The sequence below is a fragment of the Cyprinodon tularosa genome, unplaced genomic scaffold (assembly GCF_016077235.1).
Source record: "Cyprinodon tularosa strain WSP-4 unplaced genomic scaffold, ASM1607723v1 ctg9, whole genome shotgun sequence".
NCBI lineage: Eukaryota > Metazoa > Chordata > Actinopteri > Cyprinodontiformes > Cyprinodontidae > Cyprinodon > Cyprinodon tularosa.
Window position 1 is genome coordinate 151,334 of NW_024039673.1, and position 24,855 is coordinate 176,188.

General features: G+C 35.5%; 2 protein-coding genes across 4 annotated transcripts in view; both read right to left on the reverse strand.

Annotated features, from left to right (window-relative positions):
• The window catches only part of slc7a1a (solute carrier family 7 member 1a), a 29,376-nt gene extending 21,248 nt beyond the window's left edge, over positions 1-8,128 (reverse strand). The window contains exon 1 of one of the 3 annotated variants that reach the window (XM_038273995.1): positions 7,911-8,128. The gene's annotated coding sequence lies outside the window, so the exon portion shown is untranslated. Of the gene's footprint in view, positions 1-7,477; positions 7,601-7,910 lie in introns of those variants that run through there. The other 2 variants (XM_038273997.1, XM_038273996.1) reach the window with 2 other exon arrangements.
• Positions 8,129-10,134: 2,006 nt separating this feature from the next.
• On the reverse strand, positions 10,135-24,509 carry paxbp1 (PAX3 and PAX7 binding protein 1). Its single transcript, XM_038273967.1, has 18 exons — positions 24,078-24,509; positions 23,794-23,916; positions 20,336-20,536; positions 20,022-20,243; positions 19,833-19,933; positions 18,677-18,900; positions 18,269-18,458; positions 16,723-16,846; positions 16,069-16,171; positions 14,841-14,956; positions 14,506-14,705; positions 14,269-14,416; positions 14,059-14,180; positions 13,879-13,955; positions 13,735-13,801; positions 12,258-12,404; positions 11,305-11,459; positions 10,135-10,749 (listed from the first exon to the last, which is right to left on the reverse strand). The coding sequence occupies exons 1-18, from the start codon at positions 24,373-24,375 to the stop codon at positions 10,632-10,634; spliced, it is 2,736 nt and encodes a 911-aa protein (XP_038129895.1). The 5' UTR covers positions 24,376-24,509; the 3' UTR covers positions 10,135-10,631.
• Between the last annotated feature and the right edge of the window lie 346 nt (positions 24,510-24,855).

The following is a 24,855-nucleotide window of genomic DNA, read 5'->3' on the forward strand; positions in this document are numbered from 1 at the left end:
TTAAAAAGTGACCATTTTTTAACACGATTAATTTGCGCAGAACTGCTGCAATTGATCATAAAGCAGTTGTTTGGAAAAGAAGCTCGAGAAAGAGCTAGAGAATAGGACGATGCAAACTGCAAAAAGTGGCTGGAAAAGAGGAATTCATGACATGGCTGCAGCCTGTCGAGAGTAAAGATGATTTCACCATGTTCTCTATCTATCCATATCTATATCTATATATATATATATATATATATATATATATATATATATATATATATATATATATATATATATATATATATATATATATATATATATAAACTTGAGTCATAGAACTGTGCTTACAGCTCCTTATTTCATGTAAACTAATAACTTGTGTACATGATACTTGTTGATGGCATTAAAATTATTTCTAATAGCATTAAAAGAGCATTAAATTAGAGTTCCTCACTCCTGTATAAAACCTGTGAATGCTTAATTTAATCTGACATATTAAAAAAATCCCCATCATCATACAGCAGATGTTCAGTTTCTGCCCAGTTTCTTTGTGTTGTGGATTTCTGTAACAGGGATAACTAGGATCATACATAGTTTGTATGAACTCTGTTTATTCTCTGCTTCCAAACCCATCATCTCTTCATCCATTCCTGCAATAAGAATTTTCTTTTAAAGTTGTGAGATTCACTCTAGAATCTCACAACTTCTTCCTGGTCTGTTGAAGCACCAATAGTCTGCATCCAATTATTTAATTAATTGCTCTTAGTTTTTGGGAATATATTCAAACTATGCTCTAATTTCTAGATACCGATCTGTTTTTACTATAATTTAATTTGACAAACCGGGTCTTCTCTACATTCTTTTTTCTGTTTGGTGCGATTGCAATAGCGGGTCTTGATCTGGACGGACCGGAGGGGAGCAAAAAATAGCTCAGCTCCGTATTTTGACGGTGAAGGATGGAGAAGACGTACGTGGGCGGTGACGAGCGGAAGATGTGGAACAGCTCTCATTGATTTACATGACAGACAAGTACTCCGTACGTGAGCGGGGCGGAGCGCTGACGGAGTATGTGGAATCTGGGGGTAAAGGAGGACAAATACACGTCCGGCTGGGTGCAGCGCCGGACGCCGGACAGTGCAATGAAAATCCGGACTGTCCGCCCTAAAGCCGGACATCTGGCCACCCTATCATCAAGGCATATAAATTATAGAAAGAGGAGAGAAGTTAAAAACAGATAAGTCCTGCACTGACAACAATAAACAGAAAAGGACTTTTCAATAATAGTGGGTAGAGCTTACAAAGATAATCCTGCAATGATCAACAGCCATAGAACAGAGAGCTATGCAGGGGTATCGGGCAATGGCTGCCATGGACCATGGACCACAGGTTCTACACAAAGACCAATGAGAGGAAAGAGAGCATGAAAAATATTTAAAGAAAGAATATATATATAAAAAATCAGACTGCATATGGACGATGACACAAGGAAAAACAGCTTAAACTCCAATAGTTTGTATATAAACGTTCTTATGTCCGACAGAGGAAATTACCCAAGTAGAGTGACTGACACACAGTGACGCTGTAACACCGTGACAGATGTCACCCTTGTCAGAACAACATGACATGATGGCATAAACAGAAAGGTTACCGTGTACACAATGTACTCTCTCCTACTTACTGCCTGGAAACATTCAGGCACAGGTTTCCAACTTTGAAATTTGGAACCCAGAAAACATTCGATAGGTTATGTATAGCAAAACAATAATTTTGTCAGAAATATTTATAAGGTCATCAGAAGGTAAAATATCTTGAGCACAGATCAAGGTAGGTCACTGCCAGCTTAGATTTATGGAACTAAACAATGCTAAAGCCATGATTATACTGTATGCCAACAATTTAAGTTTGTGGCAGTTAGAAATAATCTGTAATAAATTTAGAATATTCCAAGTATGGTCTAATAATACTAAATACTTTTTTTTTTTTTTTTACAGTTGTCTCCATCCAAGGTCTCTAAATACCAAAGAAACATTGAAATGTATAGGGCACCTTATCTAGATTAGCTATAATTTAGGATGTATACTGATGTGGTTTCATTGGAAAGGTACTAAATGCTAACGTGACTCCGCCAGATGGATTGGCTCCACATATCCATCTGGAAACCTTCCGCTGAAGTAATTTTGGGAAGGGGCGAAAATACTGGTTAGCCGATTGGCCTATGTTGGTGATAGACGGGCCAAATAAACCAATCAGATCAACGAAGCATATGACGTACTAACGAGCGACGACGAAAACACAACCACAAGCCAGGCTACACTTGCCGAAACCGGGAGAAGAGCAAAAACATCTTTTCCTCTGAGAAAAGCCTCCAGAGCAGTGTTTTGCTCTTCTTTCAGTGAAGAAATACTCTGTAATTCCGATAAAACTTGCTTGATAGCCACACTAACGCTAGTTTCATCGGCTGAAGCCGCCATGTTCTTTAGACTGAACTGTCGCGCTTCTCGTTGAGTCACACCTCAACCCGCCTCAAAGCCAACGCTGATTGGACGTTCGTTTGGTGAACGGCTCCAAATATTCTTTAACGGAGAGTCTCCAGACTGATTAGCGAGTGAAATCTTGAAAGCTCGCGAGATCAGGATGGTCTCACAAGGCTAACTAAATGCAGGTAATTCAGGTGGTAGGAGGAATGTTTTCCCTCTAGTAAATATCCATAGAACCCCTCAAGATCTGCTACCCTGAGTGGAGAGCCAAATCACCCATATTATAAACATCAGGAGGTCATTAACATTGGTTCCTCTAGGTTGCAGTGTCATTGTTTTTCACATGGTGTCACAGATCATAAAATGTGTTTAAACCAACAGTAAAACTGACTGTATGCTCCTGAGAAATGTTGTTAAACAGGGGATGCAGGTTCCCTTCCTTTCTGGCATTAAACACCCTTCAATCTGTCAATATATGCAACAAGTGACTGTTAGACTAGGTTTAGTTTTGCTGATAAACAGAGGAAGTTGTAAAATACTGAGAGACGATTATCCGGCCACATACACAAACACAGCTAAAGTAGGGTAGCCCGTCTGAATCATGTGACCTCTCTCTGACGTGACTACACCGTCAAGTTTTCTGTTAATATAAATAACAACACAGAAAAATGACATCTTAACAAGAGGTTATCATGACCAACTGAAACAACCTTGAGTGTCTGGGTAAAGAGCGCCTAGTGAGGATTATATTAATTGGGGGGAAAAAAAGCTAAATAGAAAAAATAAACCCCTCATAAGCACTTACCTTAAAGTGGTGAACTTTAAACATCAATCTGTCTGAAAGATTTCAAATAATGAAGTCCTTCGATATTATTTATGCTAACTTTTTTCAACTGCTGTAAGAAGTGCAAGCTGATAGACTGCCAGGATTTTAAAATAGAATATGGAAGAATCACATGCGTTGGCTATTCCAAGCAGCTTGAAGTCAAGCAAGAGCATGCACGATGAAAAAGTTGCAGTTACACCATCAGTTTACATACATTTGCAAGAGTCCTTTTTTCATTTCTTTTCAAATTTCCCAACAAGTACCTGCTTCGCACAAGCCTAAATGCATCAGAATGTAAATCCTACCATGCTCACTTAGTCTTAAATCATTATGATAAACTGATTCCATCTATAGGGATTAAATTAAAGTATGCAAATTCAGATAACTCACTTTTTGTAACAATTGCAATTTTGAGCTTGATGATGCGGTTGACTCTTATAGTCTCTTCTCACACAAATGCATTAACTGAAGCCACTGCATGTATCAAAATAATTACAATACGGTAAATCTGTTATCAGAAAAGTAGACGTAATGTCTGTCAAAGGGAGGGCACAGCTGGTCACTAGAAGGGGTGTGAGACCTAGGGACCAATAACGGTGGACCATGAATTTAGCACAGTTTCACCCTCAGAAATGTTATGTCAGAGATAAAACAGAGTCACGTCCTACTTAAATACTACTTAGACATAGCTGCATTCACAGATGTTCTAAGTTTTCAACCCCAATTAACAAAATACTTTATTCAATAACGTTAACATGTACTGTGCCTCTAATATGGATGTGCAAAAATGCTAAAAAATATGTACCGCTATATTTTTTGCAGCATTATAGTCTTTTGATAAAAAAAGATTTAAAAAATTATACCTTATTCGACATACTGTATTTAACCTGGGTTGTATATTAATTTGCAACACCTCATTAGAAATAGAAAATGGAGCTCCAATCTTCTAAGATCTGAAATAAGACCAACACAAAATATTGCAGATTAGTGAAATGAAGCCCCTAGTGCATCTATTCTTTATAGAACTACCTTTTATGGAAACTGTTTTTGTTTTTTCTTTTCCAGCTCAATCCAACATACATTGAATTCTGTCCTGCTTTCTTTGTCCTGCTCGAAGAAAAGCATCCTCACAGTCTGTTGCTATCACAATTCATCAAGAACACCACAATACTTTTTGGCTTTCTTTTCAATGTTTTTACTTTCCACTCTTCTATTAAATCTAGGTTTGAGGAGCACAATTTAAACGGTTGCTTTTACTGTATTGTATTTAGAGGTTTAAGAATGGACGGAGAGGGACACAACTGCATGACTACTTTTCCGATTTGTACTTTTAAATCATGTTCAAATCAATTTTTATTCCAGTTCACAAATATTATCCACTTAATGTTGATCTGTCATAAAATCAGAGGAACACTGATTAAGTTTTTGCAGTAAAGTGAGGAAATTTTGAAAAGCTGAAGGGATGTGAAAACATTTGCAAGGCCCTGTATGTGTAAAAGATTATAGTTTAATTTGAATCTGACGTTTACTTAGCATTTTCTGGGAGACATATCAGTAATCGGTATTTAAACTTTTAAATACAATTGACACCAGATGCCTAAACCAGATATAAAAAATGTATTACTTTTTTTCCCTGTTTCTTATCAAATGAAATATGTCCTGTTTGAGGTTAGTTATGATTTGTTAAATAATTTATGTTGGCTAATGGCCGAAAAAATAGAGGGATTGAGTTATTTCCCTTTTTAAATTAAGGGAGCTTAAATACAGTAAGATTAAGGTTGCTATGCCTTTAAATAGAAGAGAAATGTGAATTTCCAGAAGTCTGATTTATTCTTTGGTTTAGAGGCCTAAAAGTTCAGTGTTCATCTTTTCATTTGTATCAACGATTGCACTAGAGATGAACATGATTTGCAGCAAAATTTCTATATCAACCCCTTAAGATAATGTGAAAATACTCCATTAAGCTGATATACTTCTATTCTCTACAAGGAATTAAGTCCTGTGACTCCCTCATGAGATGTCATTCTGTGATAAGGAATACATTACTTAAATAAATAAATAAATAAGTAAAAAAAAAACTTCCATGAACTGTTAAAATGTTACAGCAAAATTACCTTAATACCGTTTTTATATTTGAAAAAAGATTAAGGAAGCTTGAGAGCCTGATACCACCATCACAACTGTGAGATGAAGGAATAGCAACATCATGCTGTGTGGGTAATTTATTGCGGGACAGAACGAAACAATTACTCAAATAGATAAAGCGGAAAAAATGTAGAATTCAAAAATATCTAAATATATAAGGACATTAACAATCGGACAGTAATGGGTCATCCAAGTGAAAAATAAAACTATGTTTACAGCTAGATGTGTAACAAAATGGCCTAAGGAAAACATTGTCATTGTTTTCAAGTGGGTGTCACAAATCTAAAGACATAAAAAGCTAGTGCTGGTTATCGAAAAGAAACCTATGGTAACAGCAAAATAGGAAATATATGTAAACTTTTAACTTTGAAATATTGGTAAAGGATGCCTCTGCCATTTATAAATCACACAATCAGAGACAAAAAAAAAAGCTTATCCGTCATTTTTAAGTGTATGTAAATAACTGCGCATGTCCTATTCTCTATAGTCACTTTTATCCAAATGAAAAGGTCTGTAACGACCCCCAAAAAAGGAAGCGGCTTATTTGCATTCAGCACACAGTCACACCCTACTGTAAGTCAAGGCACCATCATCGGCTGCACCACCTGCATTGATATAATCTATGAGTAATGGCGGTCCAATAACAATGAACTGTGTCAGGCTAAAATGTTTCCTACACAAACAGAATCTATTGATAACGAAGGACAGGTATCTCAGCAGCACCTTCATTGTATATTTGCTGTTTGGCAATTTTTAATATAAAACCACAAAATGTTTTCTAGTCAACAAGAAAAAAAAGGAGAAATGAGATTCTATTGTGTGATTAAATAACACAACTGCTTCCATCTTAAAGCTCTGGGATGTAATCATATGTTTTCAGGAAACAAAGCTTGACTGCTATCAGCTTTTCACTTAAAGCGATAGTACCATGCCAAGAAACACATGCAATTATCCTCTTTTTTTATTTTTCAAAGAAAAAAAAGCAATATCAGTAAGAAAAGCTGCTATTTATTTCCTCAGAGCGAAACAATGTAATTTTACATATATGTTGGTGTCCTGGTATCTAGAAAACAAAGTCTTTTCTCAGAATTTGTATTTTCACTATAGTGAGGCAACGCACAACATTATGTCTGTGTCACAATAACTAGTTTGCGCTGGTACTATCAAGCCCTCACTGGACTAATGCAGCAGAGATGAAATATGAAGCTCCCAATTTCACAGAACCTGGAAAGCTTCCTTAGACTCACACTGGACCTGCATTAGTGCAGTCTGCAGCTTTGCTCACTACTGACCTACTTTAGGACCAGCTAAAGTTAGAATGAGTGAAGCTGAGCTGAACTGTTGCTCTTAGGATCTAAAAAGGTCAGCTCTCACCACCCCATTCTTTAAAAGGACATGCTTTTCTTAAACATAGTAGTTATCAACTTCTCCTTTCTTCCAACAACACATTGCCATGGAATGCTGCTATTTTTGTAGATACATAAACATGAGTTTATATTTAGGTTTATAGCTATTGATGAAGATTTTATAAAATAATAATAATAAAACAACTGATTCCTGAGTTTTACTAAGTAAACTATATGTATTTAATTTGACATGACAATGTATTTCTATTACGCATTTAATTTTTAGACAGGAAAAGGTAAGAGCTGATCACAGAATATTATTGAGTTGGAAAACAACATAATGAACATTTTGTGGGAATATAACTTGAAAAATCTGCTGTCAAGCTGTTCTTTTTTAAAATAAAAATATGACCAATTAAAATTTATGCAAATTTTGGCCCCTTTGTTTTTTTTTTAAATACATTTTTAATCTCAAAGCAATATATTCCCTAATAAAACAGAGACCAAATTAAACTGATAACATTGTTCATGGTGAGTTATTTTGTATTTAATTTAACGTCAAAAACGATTTAAAAAATACGTTTAATTTTTTTTTTTTTTTTTTTTTTTTTTTTACATTACTATGGATGAGTGAGAATCTTCAGAAGCTGAAAAGTCTGCTTATTTCTCGATTGCGAAACAATTTTTCTTTTCACACTCACTGACAGAGACCACTTGTTGCTCTCACTCCGCATGTTGCCTTCACGGCCCACCCGCTGAATCGTTCATAAGAGCTCTTCCCACACCAGAACTCAGATGAGTTAAAGAAAGATATTTAAATATAAAAAATTGATTGTCCCGACAGTTCTAAGCCCCCCCCCCCTTTTTTTTTTTAAATAACCTGCATCAGGGATCAACCAACACCAATACAAGCTGTGTTCGAGGAAATAGGACATTATGTAACTCAGTTCTCTGCTTGCACATCCAGAAAGACTTAAAAAAAAAAATAATGAAAATTAAGACACATGCGTTCAAAGGCTATCATTAGCTTAAGGGCCACAGCATTAATTTGGACTATATCAGAACATTTTTTATCTAAACTTGGATGCAAAATAATAATAAAAAAGAACAGGGAATACAAGCGAATGTATTTACAATTGAGTAGTGCCAAAGCCCCGTCTGTCCGCAAGGAAGAGCTCCAACATAAGAGTTTCCAAAAGTCTGCAGAATAAACAATTGAACAAAAAAAAAAAAAACAAGAACAAAAAAAAAAAACTCCGCGACTAACTGCTTAATAAGCTTTACAAGTGTCCGTAAAGGTAGATAGTACTTTATGATTTTTTTGGTAGTAGCCTACTTGCTCAGGCGGAGGAGGGAGTCACCCAAACGCAGCTCCGCCCGTTCATTACTATTCAAATCAGATTATTACTTTGCTGGGTCTAGTGATTAAAAACAGCTCCGATATTGATTTATTTTTACGAAAAAAAGAGATTTCAAAACCAATTAGAAAACCTTTATAAGCTTTCTGAATTTGGTTTGATCTTTAAAAGTTCACAAAACACTAACAAAGCATGTTGCATGTGTATAAGCTGGTCTAAAATAATGTATCTTTGCAAAGTTTCTTAGTAACTCAGGTCAAAAGACAAAAGTTAATGTTATTAGTGTATTTACTAATATTATAATTATAAACATATAAATAACGTTGTGGTCATAATGATGACCTTGGACTGCAAAGTTCCTGGTAACCTGCAAAAGGATAAATCACATTTCAAAAGTGACAATCTGCCTAGAGATAGTATCACCTACTAACAGAAGGTTAACTAGGGGTGGAAACTGGATACCAGCAATATAGAGAGTGTGAAACTGATTCAAGAGTCTGGGACAGATTCAGAGGCCATTCATAAAATTGATAGGTTAATTCGCTGCAATTAGAAGCAGTACTTCAACCCAATCCAGACTAATCTGAGACTTTGGCAACAGCTCAGATATTCCTAAATTTTACCCCTCCTGAACTCTGACTTTAGATCTTACCCAAAAAAGGGAAGGACTGGACTGGTTAGAGGCAAATAGCAATACAGCTGCAAAAATAATTGTCATATGTGAACAACAAAATAGTTAAATATATCTCATGAGGCAACTCATATACAATTCGAACCAGATGTCGGAAATTACCTGTTCTGTACACATAAAAAGGGTTAGGGTTATAGCAAACCTGTCTTTAAATGTACACTGAAAAAAAAAATCAAAATCTAGATAAGTCATTTTTCTTGAAATGTGTTTTTTTCTTGAATTGAGATGGTAAGAGGGACAATTTGCCAATGGAACAAGACAATATACATTTAAAATAAGAAAAAAAAAATCGTCTTATTTCAAGTGTATATTATCTAATTACCTTATTTAGAATCTCCAATCCACTGGCAAAACATCTTATTTAGCTACTCAAATCCAGGGTAAATACACTTAATTTAAGACAGACTTATTCCTAGACCGTTTTTTGCAGTCTAGTTATAAATAAAAACCTGGATTAAGTATTGAAAATCTGATGGAGAAAAAATACAAAGTAACAAGAAGCCTACAAAACTGCTGTCAATGTTTAGAAAAGCATTCTGCCAATGTGCCAGTTAATATGAGGTGGCCTAATATTAACCAGCAACCTGTATAAAATAACTAATTACCAACAGTAATACAATTGGTTAAAGCATAGATAACCTTACCTAAGCCTCTAAAGTTCATAATATTCTACTGGCAATGTGCAAGGCTATATTGTCCTTTTTTCTAATTTCTAATTGTTCCAGTGAGTGTTTTTTTTTCTTTTTTTAAGAAAGCCTTTGCTGTGGAAAGAACATCTCAAATGAAAACTACATCATTATAAAGGATGACCTGGTAGTTGGAAAGAAGGTAAATAGAGGAATAAAGACCTCCAAGCAAGAAAATAGCCCAATCCAAACTGAAAGAATGGCTGAGTCAATTACTTGACATGTCTCCCACTTTTGAAAGAAGTAAAGTCAAAGTGAAGGAAAAAGAAGAGCTTTAGTTTGGTTGGAATGGGTTGAATTCACATCTAAGCAAGGTGTGTGACTAGTTTCTTCATACAAATGTAATAAAAAAACCTAATAGATTAAAATGTTCAATATCTATTCCCTTTGGTATTTCATTTTTTTCTGATTTAATTCTACTTATCCCTTTTATATTGAAAACTCCTGAATATAGCTAATTTTTTTCATGTACTTTAAACCTCTGAATGTTTTAAGTAACTTTGATCAAAGTTATGAAATGCCCGAATGGATAGAGGTTAATAGCGATTGATTCAAATGAGCAGAAATTAGGACTTGAAATGCACTTTTATATACATTATCAATTTCAATAGGGATTATGGAACTCGAATACCATTTGTTTTATTCACAGAAAAACAGAATAAAAACATAACTTACAAACTTTCAGAACATTTTGAATGTGATGAAGGTGCTTATGGTTAAGACTGGGCTGAAAAAAAGAAGCAAGTAACATCTATCTTTTAACACAATCTGAACAAAGCCAATGTTAGCAGTAAAAAACAACAACTAAATAGTGGGGTTGAGAGTCAAGACATTCAAAAATGTTTTCAGGATGACACATTTTTATAATAAATTATGGGTCTAAAATGTATCCATTGTGTGCCTTCTGATTTAGCAAAACAGGAATTTATTTCAGCTTTGTGCCAGCTGGTGTTAAAGAATACTGTACATTATTCACAATATTTACAGAGTCCTCTAATCTTGTGAATGCAACAAGTGCTGAATTAATATTTCTCCTATTGCACATTTTCCAACCAACCCTAATTGGCTTCCAATGTACAGAACAAAAGGTAGAGGAAGAGCAGTCTCTGGTTGTATTCTATTATTTCACTTCCATGAGCTGTTTGATGTCTTTAACGCCTTGCTCTTCTGCCACGGCGATGATGTGGTCCAGGGCGTTCATGCGTCCCAACATCTTCACCACTTCCCTTATTTGCTCCCTATTGGTAGACACAGGATGTATGAAAAGCATTATAGGAATATGTAAAAACAATACAGTGATTAAATTTAAAAACAAAAGTGAAACAAACATGAATGTAGGACTAAAACAAAAAAATATTTTGCAAATTGTTTAACCTGTTGTTTATTTTTTCAATTAATCGATTAGTAATTGGTTAGCCAAATGTTCCTTAAAGACCTTTTACAAAATCAAACCAGGAGAAACGAAAATGTTCACACTTAGGGAGGCTGGTTAGAGCAATCGACGGACAAACAAGATTTTCTTGAATTTAAATGCAAAATATTCAAAATTCTTTTTTTTTTTTTTACAATTTTAATAGAATTACTGCTCTAACTGGGTTGCTCTGTCAGGTAAAGGCACGTTTTAGAGTCTCTATACTCCAGTTAACAATTACTAAATTAATTGACAATTATTTAGATAATCAATTAATCAAAATTAATCCAATTGTTTCAGTCCTACATGAATGCCTAAAAACTTTTTAAACAAAGACAAACCATAATCAGAATCATCTAAAGATGAACATAGTATTTCTTACTTAGCGGTGCGCCGTTCAATATCAGAACCCCGCACACTGCTGCGGTGCAGAGTGTTAGCTAGGTGTGTGAGGTAGCGACACAATGGCTCCAACTGAGGAAGGGTCTGCTGGCCTTTCAGCCCTGAGAACCACTGTACTGGCAAACACTCCACCACCTGAAAAACAACCAACCATTTTAGTGACTTTTAACAGTGAGTCACAAATAAAAAAAAAGGTTTAACACCTGATTTGGATTGAAGAGCTTAAAAGAAATTCATAAAAAAAGTGTAATAACTAATGTTATATAATAGTTTTTTATAATAATGGTTTCATTTTTACATGTAAGGCACATCATTTATTTTTAACTAAGTTAAGAAATTTACAGAAAATAGTAAATTTACAAACTCTTTATGCTTTATTTTAAATAACTTAAAACTACAAAGTTAAGGGGCTTAACCCTACAAAAAATTCTCACAAATCATAAAAATGCATTCAAACAATACAAGAAATTCTTAGAATTCTAGTTATTTTAGCTCTATATCAAAGTGGGTATACATGCATCTAAACAGCATCCAGTCAATCAGCTGAAAGGTTCCTGAATGAACATGTTGCTTTGATGTGATGATGCTACCTTAAATGCCCTCTCTGAATATCACTTAATTTGTTTGTATTGTGGCAAATAAAAGTGACCCTGTAACCCACTGTCCTTCCACACAACTTGTTCTAATTTCACAGGGAAAAGCATTGCTTTGTCACATTTTTTACACAAGAACATGAACCAGAAAAAAAAATGCCTACTAGCTTCTTCTTTAAATATTTAGAAAGAATTTCAAGGAAAACAATACTCATATATATATATATATATATATATATATATATATATATATATATATATATATATATATATATATATATATATATATTATATTATTATATTATATATATATATATAATTTTTAATCTGAATATCTCACCTTCTGGCACTTCTGCACATTCTCCTCTCCTATATCTGTACTCTGAAGTGCAGAGAGGATGTATCTGTTAAGAGTGCTGTCCAAAGCCAGATCCCTCAGACAGGAAAAGGATAAGATGCCATCCCACTGAATGATGTTGCCAAGCAGCTGTGCAAAGAAAATGTATTATTGAAGCAGAATGCATAACTTTATCTTTTGGTTTTTAAGTGTTTAACTCCTCTATAAAAAGTGCAAGTAACATTGCACATCACCATCTTAATGCCTTTGCTTTTGCTTAGTTGATTAATTTTAGATTCTGTGTTTCTCTTATAATGAAATTGTCTTTTTCTGGATTAAAGTTTAAATTCTGTTGTATAAAAAAATAGTTTAACCACACTTTAGACACTAAGAAACATAACTAATTAGTTTTAATTTCATAAACCATAAACCAACACTGTGGTGAAACATTTAATTTTACAGAGAAGCAGAGGATTGTACAGCCCTATATATCCAATCCCTCATTTTCAAAAATAAAACATTATCTGAAACAGTTTATCTGTTAATTTCTTTTTTGAGTGTAAAAATGTTGACTGCTATTGAACAGTTTAAACTACTTATTTTGTTTAAAAAGCTAAAGCACTTATATTTCCCCTTGTCTGCATTGAATGCGAGGTTAATTTGTGGCGTTTCTGCCAGTTACTCAAAAACGAAGGCAAATTATAATCTTTTACACAAGCAGGCTAATGAAAAAAGAAACAAAAAGATGAAAATATTTTAGGTAACAAATAGATATACAAACAGTTGGCATACATAAACTTATTCTTATTAAAGTTATCCAGATCTCTATAAGTGATTAAATTAGATTTCATACAGTGGGACTCCAGTGACTGACTGATAGCTGATTTAGGAAAAAACAACGACATAAAAAGGACCAAAAGTACAAAGTTGTCAAGTAACAAGGTACAAATACTTTGTCACTGTACTTAAATAGAAATTTAGGCTATCTGTATTTTACTGGAGTAAATACGTTTAGACAACTTTTTACTTCTACTCTTTAAATTGTTTTGTAACCATCTCTACTTTCTACTCCTTAAATTCTAAAAATAGACTCGTTAGATTTGTTTCATTTAAGCTCATTGTTGTTATGGCTATAAAGACAATTAGTTTCTTTGTTTTTGGATTCTTTACTGCACCAAAATAAATAGTTTCTCAGATGATGCAAAGTTAAAATTAACACTGCTGCTATTAGTTATAAAAATAAGGAAATTAAGTACAAGGAAGTTATCATCCAGAATTTTGAAACATTTTTGTCAATTTTTTACTACATTACTTTTACTTTTATACTTTAAGTAGTTTTAAAAAGGGTACTTTTACAATTTTACTTGAGTAAACAGCTTAAGTTGATACTATAACTTCTAAAAAGTGTTTTTATACAGTAGGATTTATACTTCTACTTGAGTAATAATCATTAATATTTCTGATACCTCTGAGTACATACCTTTATGCAGGACCAGAACTGTCGCTGGTAGAACAGGTAGGCACCACTGTTCTTGTTGTCCATAACACTGAATAGAAAACAGATTTTCTTATAAAGATCAGATCATTTACAATAAAAAATACTAATTGTATTTTTTAAACATACTTTTTAGGGTAAAGTGGAAGGAAGATGTCTTCATCCAGAGTCCGCCTGGTCCTCATGACTATCGTTTTCAAAAGTTCCTAACAGACAAAAATAAGTTAACTCAAATTCTTTTTAATTAAACAGATTTGTTATGGTGCATTTTGGTACTTGTTTGCAGACATCAAGGAAAGCCTGCTCTACCTGTGTGTACTGGTTGTCTCCATGCAGCACAGTTGGATAACCTCCAGCAAGTCTGTGAATGAAGCTCACCAGCCTTGCTGTCTGACTGCTTGACAGCGGGTCCCACACCTGCTCTGCCAGCACTACCACAAACACAACACATGGTAAACATTTGTACTTTTTTCATGCAAATAAATAAAGTACCTAGTGCAGCTATACAGAATTCACTACCTGACAGTTTGGATAGAAGAACTTTCTCTACAATAGCGGGAAGCAATCCAATGTCCTCGTCTTCTTTTTGAAGCATTATGTGCTCCTCAAATCCATAAAACAGAAGAGACTCGAACCACAGCATATACTCAAAGTTTGGACACGGCTCCTACATAAATAACACATAAAAAAACAGTTGTAAAACATTATATTTTCAATCAGAAAATGCTAATTTTGGCATAAAAAAAATATCTTTACCTCGAGAGGGTTCCATGTGATGAGCTGCAGACGAACTAAAGGATTGAAGAGTTTGGGTAAACAGAGGCCGATGTAAGCGTCTCTGTAGCAGTCCGGGTATTCCTTTCTCCACACTTCAAAATGGGATTTGATGCAGTCAAGAGAATGAAAGTCCTCCACCACATCCTCAAATACTTTTTTACTTTCTGCTTTGATACGGTCTGGATGGGACAAAATGTGAGGGTAAGGATTTGCTCAAATATCTTGCTGGGATTTCAGAATTTCACTTCTTATAAGTATTTTTTTAATTATTATTACTATTATTGTTTTGCAGCATTCAAAATGTGTAGGCCTACCTCTTTCCATGTTGAAGCTGGTGATGTCAGTAGAAGTTTCCTCATCATCAGATGACAGGCCTTCTTTATGCTCAGCCCTTTTCCCATTCTGCTCTCTTGCTTGTCGTCGACGAGTTCTGGTCCCAAACACAAATACAGCCTGTTAGATTAAAGGTCTGCATGCAAAATGATTCTATTAAACTAACTGTTAGAAAAGCATCATAATCACCATTGTTTAAACGGAAAATGGGTCAGTTTGACTGCCTGAATGCTTTTCATAGCTTACTTAAAAAAGGTTTGTTTTAACATGTTTTTAATGAGAATAAAAGAGAATACTGCAAATAGGGCAATAAGAGTAAAAAAAAAAAACAGATTTTTTTTTTACCGAATCGAATTAATTGATTTTCACACAGTTCTTTCATAAAGTAGCTTTTATTTTTACCAAAATGTTTGTTAATATTTCCCAATAAATAATGAAACTATGACAAATTCGATTTTTGCAGAAGTCAAAGAGGTGCATTTTTTTCGGTAAAAAAAAAAAAAAGTCCAGATTTTAAGTTAACCAATTAATCACTCCAATTGTAAAGATAAAAAAAGGGCTCTGATATAATTCAAACAGCCTAAACAATCTGACTAGGCTGTAGCTTATAGAATACTTTGATATCCAGTTTCTGGAAGTCCTAATATATCCATTTACAGAGAAATATCAGGATATTCCATTAGTCTTTCATTTACTTTAAACTTTGTAGTTGTTTTTTTTTCCCTATTTGTCAGTTTCTTTATTGTAGGTGCCTGTCAAGTGATTATGAGTAGACACTCATAATTCTCACAATTCTCAAACTAAAGTTAAAAAAAGACTAATCAAATTTTCAATAAAAAAATACATACAAGCTAAGAATAGAGTTTTAAAACCATTGAATTAAGTTTCAATTAAGTTAAATACATTTTCAAAATAAATAAATCTCAAATCATTACATGATTCATTCAAGGAAACAGAAATTCGGTTTCTACCCAGAAGTATCTTTGCTTTTCAATTTTGTTTTTACAACTCAGTTCCAGTTTTTCCTGAAATAAGTAAAATAGTTTAAAAGAGAAGAGCGAATAAAAAGCAGCCTTTTCAAGAGTTTGATTCATACCCATTATCCTCTGACTAATTACCCCCTCTGGTGGTTAAACAGAGTTAAAACCCTCCACCAAACACCCTAGAAGCAGAAGCAAAGCAGCTGGAGAAAAAAGAAAACTTTCAAACCTTCTAGCTTCTCTTTCAGCTATCCTCCTCTGCCGACTGTGCTCTTGGTATGCGACACGGTCTCGACCCAATGAGTCCAGACTGGGCGCCATGACAGCTTTATCTGAAAAAAAAACAGGCTTAATGTTAAAGGCTGAACTGAATAAGAAAATAAAACCTTTAATTTCCCCCTATGTTACATTCTAAGTATTATGAGAAGAAAACCTAAATGTCCAGAGATAAAACACTAAAGCATGATGGGAAATATGAACCTTTAAATATGCAAACCTTCTCCTTAATCTATTATAAACTGCAGAAGTAGATCCGTCACACATACTTTGTGTAATATCTCATAGAACTTACCGTGCTGTAACCCCAGTTCAGAATGTAAAGCCAGAAGCCAATGTTTAATGACATCTTTCTTTGATTGCTCATAATTTTAGCCAAGTTAAAACAACCAGCTGCGAAAATCAGCAGCTCAAATTGCACTCTTCCCATACTCTCACATGCTCAATCACACAAATCACCAGTCAATTAACTTTAATCATAATTTCAAGCGTACATTAATGGGTGCAAAATAGAACAAGGATGTGAAACAAAGACAAGCATACGCTCAGGCACACAACCAACGAGGCTGTTTCAAATAAATCATAAAAACCTTCAAGATGGACTGACTTGAAAGGCTTGCAAACTCCGACGATTCATCTTTAATATCATCCTGTCTTCTCTGGGCAAGCCGTGCAGCCCGTTGCCTTAGTAACTGGTGCATGGCAGCCTCCAGCTCCAGGACAGCAGGCACCTGAAAGATATGATGCTTTTTGTGACCTCTGACCTAGCAAAAGCGGGACTCCGAGGCACTGGGGCGTACTTTAACAGCAACACGTTGGACAGTACAAGGCTGGAAAGAAATCATCCCTGGTTTCTAGTAAAAAAATGTATTGTTACGCTTCAATGTTGTAAACTAAAGTTAAGAGTGAAAAGCAGAAGAGGTATAATTTTTAACAAAATACAGATAGCATACGATTCAGGTACAAACATTACACACTGAATGAAAGGAACCCTAAAGTAAAATTAAACAGCACACTTTTCTGTCAATCATTCTGCGCATTATGAGCTGAAATCTGGTGCTGCAAGATCAAGATTCGATTAATATGTCTGGACATGCATGTAGTTGTAAATACATCAGAGATGCCCATATCAACACGCTATGAAAGACTTCTGATCTTTGCCTTTCATAAAGCTTTGAAACACCGGTTCTATTTCTCTTAAACAGATAAAGCTTAAAAAGATATAGACAGTATTTAAAATGTTTTTCGCCCTCAACATTCTTATCCTGAGCAGCCATTAAGGGGAGATTACATCATGGTGTGTTAGAGAGCAGTCTCTGTAAAATAGGATTTTAAAGTTATTTGAGAAAAGGAATAAATGATCAAGGTTACAATTTGTCATCTTAAACCAGTCAGTAATGTGACTGGCATTAAAGAACTTTAGCCTCCATTTGTATTCCCTAAAGAATACAATTTTAAATCCCAAGATTTTCAAAAGGCTTTCCAAACTTACCAATCAGACATGATACAAAACAAGAACAGGGTTCATATCTGAAAGTTCAAACAGAACAAATGCACTGGTCTCTTTTAGCGCTGCTGTTCTGCTTAAAGTATCTCTCTCTCTCACCCTCTTGAATGCCAATTAAACCACAGGCATGGTGTAGTAGAAGGTATGGGTAGTTATAAATTCCTTACAACTTTGGACATCCACTGGCTTCAGTTAGAATAACTCACAAACTTTGAAACAGCTTAACAAAAGGATTCGGTGTTGTTGCCAATGCACCCGGCTGAATATGAAACAAAAAGCCCTAAGCAAAAAAATAAATAAATAAATAAAATAATAATAGTTTCTGATAAGATAAACTGAAAAAAATATATATATGTTAATAGAGTATTTCTCTGTGCATCTCTAAAATCGACAGATTAATTACATATTCTTGTTTTGTTCTAAACATCTGTGCTCATGTCATTCCTTGGTGATTACATTCTGTCTTTTTAGGGCTCCAATTAGTGTTTAAAACTTAATATATATATAAACTTTTTCCAACCATCTTATATGAGTAATATTAATTTTATTTTATTAGACTTTATATGTTCAAATTCGCATAAAGTTCCCGGATTACAGACACAAAACAGCAAGCAGCTTATCAGACCACAGATAAATTCTCCCTTACCTTTTCACTGAAACACTCAAGCAAGTCTCCAACATACCCTCGCATCTCTTGCAAGAATTTATATCGATCAGCATTATCGTTGGAGGAACCCTCAAGCTGCTGGATGGTGCTCTCAGAGGACTCCAGGTCATCCCTGATCTGTTCGTAGCGTTTGATATTCGCGTTGTTGCCTGCATGCATCTGGGAAAGCCTATATAGAGATAGGAAATACAACGAAAACGAGTAAGGTAGATTTAGGGTGGGAAAGAGACGGTGAAAAATACCAAAAGGCGGAGACATATTTTGCCTCTTGGACATTTGATGTGTAGATAACTCTGCTGGGTGCTCAGGACCATGGCACACCGAGGGGGGCAGCAGGTGAGGTGAGCACTTATACTAGACTTAGTAGCAAACTCCTGCAAAACCTACCTATCCCGCAGGCGTTTCTTTACCAGATCGATGGATACTGGGGTTAAATCACAGACAGCGGCCCCGTAGTGAACAGAGACATTGTCAGAGAGGCCAGGTATCTTCCCAGGCTGTGGAGCCACTGTACTGTAGGTGAAAGGCATATTGTACGAGGAGCCATAGGGTTGAGTCTCATAGCTGTTCTGGTAGTAGGCTGTGCTCTCCTCTGGCTGACTGCTTTGAACCTGATAAATAACAACAAGCAAAGCATATCCTTGATAAGCAGAGCTGCTAAGTTTAACAAAAATGAAAAAAGATGAAAAGGGTAATTCGTATTTCAGTGGTTCAATAAGAGTTCCTATGCATTTATTTACACAATTGTACTTTACTTTCCCAGATCCAAATTATCTCGGTGTTCGCAGTGCATTTTTGTCCCATTTCAAAAATACAAAATAACTGTTCAGTATAACTTCACAGCAGATGTTTTCAGCAAAGTCTGGCTTAAAAAAACAAAACAAAAAAAACAACAACAGAAAAACCATGTAGGAACCTGACAAAGAAAAATACTTCTGAAAAATATGCTCAATTTATAAAGTAAAGATGGAATGGGAAATGAAGCAGGGAAGAAGACAAAGTCTAGCAAGTAAGAAATTATGTAAGTAAGTAAGAAATGAAAGAAAAAGGAGTAGAACAATAGTGAGAAGCAGAATAAACAATGGAGATCAGGCATAAAGGGAGGAAAAAGGAAATACTATAAAACGAGAACAGAACTGACTTAGACAACTTTTATTGTCATTTTGCATACACAAAATGACTATGTCCAAGTCAGTTCTGCTCTCCTTTCGTTTTTCCTTTTACTTTCTCCTGAGGACTTAAGTTAAAAAAGAAAGCAACAAGGAAGAAAATAACAGTCTAGTCTTTATCTTCTCACTCAGAGAAGCAATCTAATTTCCAAATACTTATCCAACAAACAGAAGGACAAATTGTGGCTGATTTTTAAACTGCCAACTATTTCAGTTGTGTTTGTAGATATGAAAACAACCTCCTTGTTTTAATATTCGCCACACAGGAGGTCTTCAACAGGGGTCCTTGACCCCTAAGGGGTCCACAGAGGTACTGCAGGTATTTTATTTTTTAATTCTGCAGTATATCTCAGTGAGTTAGAGATGCAGCTTACCTGAGGTATGCTGATTCCTTTCCTGATCTGTTCTTGCTCCCAGCGGCTCACCTCCTCATCATGGCCTGTATCCAGTGCTTCATCATCACTACCCTCAATACCTGCAAACATCAGAAGAGGACGTTTATTTAAACTGATAGAGAATGGTATAATATGGTCCATGTGATAAATTATTTAACAGTGCAGTACCAATCTCTTCGGCTATCTTCTGCCTCTGACTTTTGTTCTTGACTCCACTAAAGCGGATTCTCTTCTCGTCCTCATCTTCATCATCGCTGCCATCTCTGTCATCTTGCATCAGATGTTTCTTGGAAGGCTCGGCTTCGACCAGAGGGGGTTCCCCGCCCAGCTCTCTGGCTAGCTGCCGGCGCTTCCTGGCAGCGTGGATGAACGCTGCATCAGGGATCTCTCCTGAAGCAGAATTTGAGGTTTCTTATCTAAGTATTTCTTTTTTTTTGTTTTAGTTTTAACTTATCTGAAAGGTAAAGTTGAGGGAGCAGTACCTGGCTTTAGGCTAGTGAGGGACGACAGTGTGTTAAATGATGCTCCCATGTTCCTGCCTCTGGACAGTTGACCGCCTTGGGCTTTTTTGTCTTCATCCTGTTCATCGCCACTCTCCACCTCCATCTCCTCCTCCCCATGTTCACTGCTCGCTCTGCTGATAACCTCCTCTTTTACGGTGAACACTGGTGGAGGTGGAACATCTGGTAAAATGCATAAAAATAAATTTATAAATAAACATTTCATATTTTGCAACCCTTTTATATTGAAACAATACATAAAAATAATCTAGATGTCAAACTCAAGGCCCACTAGTAGAAGCTGACTCATCGTTGCAATTTATCCAGCCCTCAAGAGCCAAAACAAGCACATTATAACATAAAATAGAGGCATATGTTGTTTTAAGGTGTATAGAGTGGCCATAAGTAAAATTTAATAGGACTAAAGTTTTAATACCAGAGTAGCGTACCCTTTGTAAGTGAAATGAACAAATAAAACGGTTCATTCATTACAGCTGAAACAGATCCTTTTAAAGACTTGATAATGCAGAAGTCGCCCTGAATTAAAACGTAGCACTGATCTTAAGTGTGCAATGGAAAAGGTTTGATCGAGGTTGGATATATCTTACTAAATCAGGAGGTGTTCCCAGGGTCTTAAATGTCAAATTAAACAAACCTTTTCAAAAATAATAACTTAAAAGAATGTATAAAAGTAGGTATTCTTTTTTTAACTGGTTAACTCATTTGTTGAAACTACTGATCAAAGGGATCTTATAGAATGAAATCATATGTGTCAGATTTCATTTTACTTGTGTTACTGCATTATCATATTCTGAGCATGTGGGATTTTGTAAACAGAAACTACGAATGCCTTGCCAACCAAACATTTTAGTTATTGAAAAAAAACAAAAATAAAGTGGCAACAGTAATTTGATCTTCCTGTCTTTTTTCAATTTTTGCAGTTTTGCACGATTTCTTATGGCAAAAAAAGAGGTTAACTAGAGGTTTAGTTAACCTTACCCTTATAGTCTATTTTTAAGGAAGAGTCCGGTCAAGTTCAGATTTCACACTTCTGAAAGTACTTTAAAAAATAAAATTATTACATACTGCACAAAAAATGCTACACGTTTTTAATCAAGAGTCATTTTAATTTGAATGTGCTTCACCAGAGACATCCATGTTTGTCAGAGAACACTACTGCCACCTACCGGTTTGTAACGTCACGGTATCGGCTTTTGAGTAAGTCCCAACGTACTATCTGGTGTTTGTCGCAACATGCTATTATCCAAGTCATCTTGAAAACATTCTTTGGAATGTTGGCTATAGGGCTGCAACAACAAATCGATAAAATCGATAAAAATCGACTTTTAAAAGCGTTGGCAACGAATTTCATCATCGATTAGTTGTGTCGCGCGATTAATGCGTCATCCGCCGCCGCCGTCATCACTGCCACTTGACAGAAACGGGGGAAGAAAAAAAAATACGGCAGAGCGAGCCAGCGCTGCAGGTGCGCAGTGTTGCCAACTCAGCGACTTTGTCGCTATATTTAGCGAGTTTTCAGACCCCTCCAGCGACTATTTTTTTAAAAAAGCGACTAGCGACAAATCTGGCGACTTTTTACGGTGTTACTGGCGGCTTTTGGAGATTCTTACGTGAAAGCATGTATCGTTCCTACTCTTGTCCTCCAGCGGCAGCTGCTGCCGTGAGGCGCCTCCCCCATCCCAACCCCGCTCTCCGCAGGAATCCCTCTCAGTGCTGCAGTCAGAGAAGCAGGATGTTTCAGCGTCCAGACTGCAAATGAAGCGCGCATGCGCCGGGATTGACAGCGCAAATTGATCACAATAATTAAAATAGCCTTTATAAATAAATTAACTTGCAACTTATGAGGGCAAGGCTTTTAAAGTTTAAATCTTCTGGCAAAGATAAAGTAAAGAAGATCCTGCAATTTATGGAAGTAAAGCAGAATAAAATCCAGCCAGATCAGTAATATGTCAATTAATTATATGCCACATTCCCATGTAAATATCTGTCTTTGGAGGATGTGTTTTTTAGCACCCCTAGTTCTCTCATTTTTATTCCAAATACAATTTATAATTTGAATCACAGAGCTATTTTTATCTCTAGGGTTAAGTATTTTCTCAAGTAGCAACTTTAACTGCTATACTTTCCTGTCTTAAAAGGCAGAACTCTTCTAGTCTAAAAAAAAACTCATTTGATGAAATGGGGGGGCCTATTGTTTGAGCCCCTTAGGGGCTTTTAAAAACAAAAATGTCTTTTTTGCGCTTTATGAAACAAAGTACCCTCTATTTTGTGGATGTACAGCTAGATTTCTCATGTAATTTTTTTAACGCAGAATTCATTAAATCACAACATATAAGTTTTAGGTATAGATAATGATCCATTGATTATGCCTTTTCTTCTAAAGAAAAAAAAGCTTCTGACAGGGATAAATATACTGTCTCCAGGATGTCACAAAGATTGTTCTCTCTTATATTTGAATAAATTACCAAGAGTCCAGAACTATGTCATAAAGAACATCATCCACTTACCACCATTTTCTTATGAACATTGTATCCCTTTTCCTTTTCAATTTGATGAACACCAACTTTACTTCGCTCTTAATAACAAAGTTGCATGCATAGTGAAGTATGATAAAAGTATGATCATTTCTATAATCAGAAATTAATATGCTATTTTTTGGGTACTGTGGTTGGAAAATGCATATTTCTCCTATTACATATATTGAGTTATGCTATTTATCCACTGAAAAATGTTTTTACTCAGTCTGTTTCACCTGCAAGGCCACACAATGTCTGAGTAAGGAGTGTTTGCATAGAAGAAAATACTATTCCCATGACCAACCTGATTCTTTTTCAAGGTTTAATCATAACATGTTACAATTTAACCAAAGTGTCTGTAATATGTTTTGACTCAGACTAATTTCCTTTATTGTAAGTAAGGGGGAAAGATCAGAACACGGCTGATTACCATCCTATGATGTCTGGTTCTCTCTTAGCAAAGACGTAATAAAATGTTGACTGACTGAAATCCGGTTTATCCTCCTTTTATTTAACAGGAGTGAATGGTTGAATACTTTTTGCCCCCACGACAGTACCAAATGGTATCTTTGAAAAATATGAAATGAAAGCAGGCTGTGTTGATATGCGGGTACAAACTGGTAAAAAAGGAAACTGGGGACCTGAACATTATTTTATTTGTTTATAAAACTATTCCAAAATGTCTAGAAATGTATCATATACCTCCAGACATGCATTTGGTGTTCTTATTGTGTGTCCAATAACCTTTACTAAAATATCTCCTAGCCATACTGAATGTTACCCAGATAAACCAAGTCTCCTTCTGTCATTCAGATACTGACTCACTATTTTCTCTCCTTTTGCCACATACCTGGAGGATATCATCTCATTATGCCTTTGCACATGTTCAACAGTGCATCTCACCTGATTTGGTTTCCTGTTTCACAGTTCCAGTTTTCTGCAAATCTTCTTTATATTCTTTTTTCAGCTGCTTGACAATCTTCTTGCTGTGGTTGGGTTTCTTCACTCTGAACACCTCGGATCCCTCTGTTTCAATGACCAGACAGACAAGAATTAAATCAGGTGAAAAGAAACAGCTCCCATGCAATAAATGTGTGTGAGATTGCATTTATGAGAGCAACGGTTTGATTCAAGTTTGACAGTTTATTTTGCTAATTTTAACCAGCTAGCTACATTAGCATGGTTACCTTCTTCATCGTCGAAACTCAGCAAACTGGCCTTAGTAGGAGGAGCGACAGGAGCAACATCTTTGATCTTCTTTTCCTTCTTTATAGGTCTCGCGAAGTTTAAGTTGGACAGAAAGCCGTTACTGTAACTGTTCTCGTCGCTGCTCGCAGCTCCGCTGGTCTCCATGAAAGGGATTTCAACCACAGGCCCGAAGGATGTGGGCGCCAGAGCCAGCGGCTGAGGCTGCCTGTCCTCATGCTCATCCTCGTCGGAGTCATTCCTTCGCCGCAAGTTCACTCTTTTTGCCTTTTTGAACATAACGTTTTTCCTTTTAGAGATATTTCTTATACCGGCAAAACAATACAGATAAAGTCTTAAAAAACAGGGATACCGAAGCCACAATGCATAGCAGCCATTTTCTGCCTGGGAGCTTGTGCGGTTTTTCTTCGTTCGCATTAAAAGCGGAGCACAGGCGATTAGGGAGGGATACTGCCACCAAGTGGACACATTTTTTTATGGCAGAAATAAAAAATCTACGTAAAAGGATTAGGGTCACAGAAAATATGGGGAAAAAAGTAATAATTCTGAGAAAAAAGTCAGATTTCTGAGAAAAAAGTCAGAATTCTGACTTTTTTCCCCATATTAAACTGAATTTAAATGAAAAAATCAGTTGACCTTTTTTTTTCGGTGGCCCTAATCCTCTTCTGTAAAAATCTGCAACAGTGAATGTTCATTGAAGAAAAAACACAGCAAAACAGAGCGAAAGGAAAAAAAGACATGGACAAAATAATAGCAAAT

Excerpts from the sequence above, each read along its gene's own strand:
- paxbp1 (XM_038273967.1), bottom strand. The coding sequence starts at position 24,375 with ATGTTCAAAAAGGCAAAAAGAGTGAACTTGCGGCGAAGGAATGACTCC. Across the intron at positions 19,934-20,021 it reads GAAGATAGCCGAAGAGATTG|GTATTGAGGGTAGTGATGAT; the intron begins GTACTGCACTGT and ends TGATGTTTGCAG. Across the intron at positions 12,405-13,734 it reads AGTTCTGGTCCTGCATAAAG|CTGCTTGGCAACATCATTCA; the intron begins GTATGTACTCAG and ends TTCTTTGCACAG.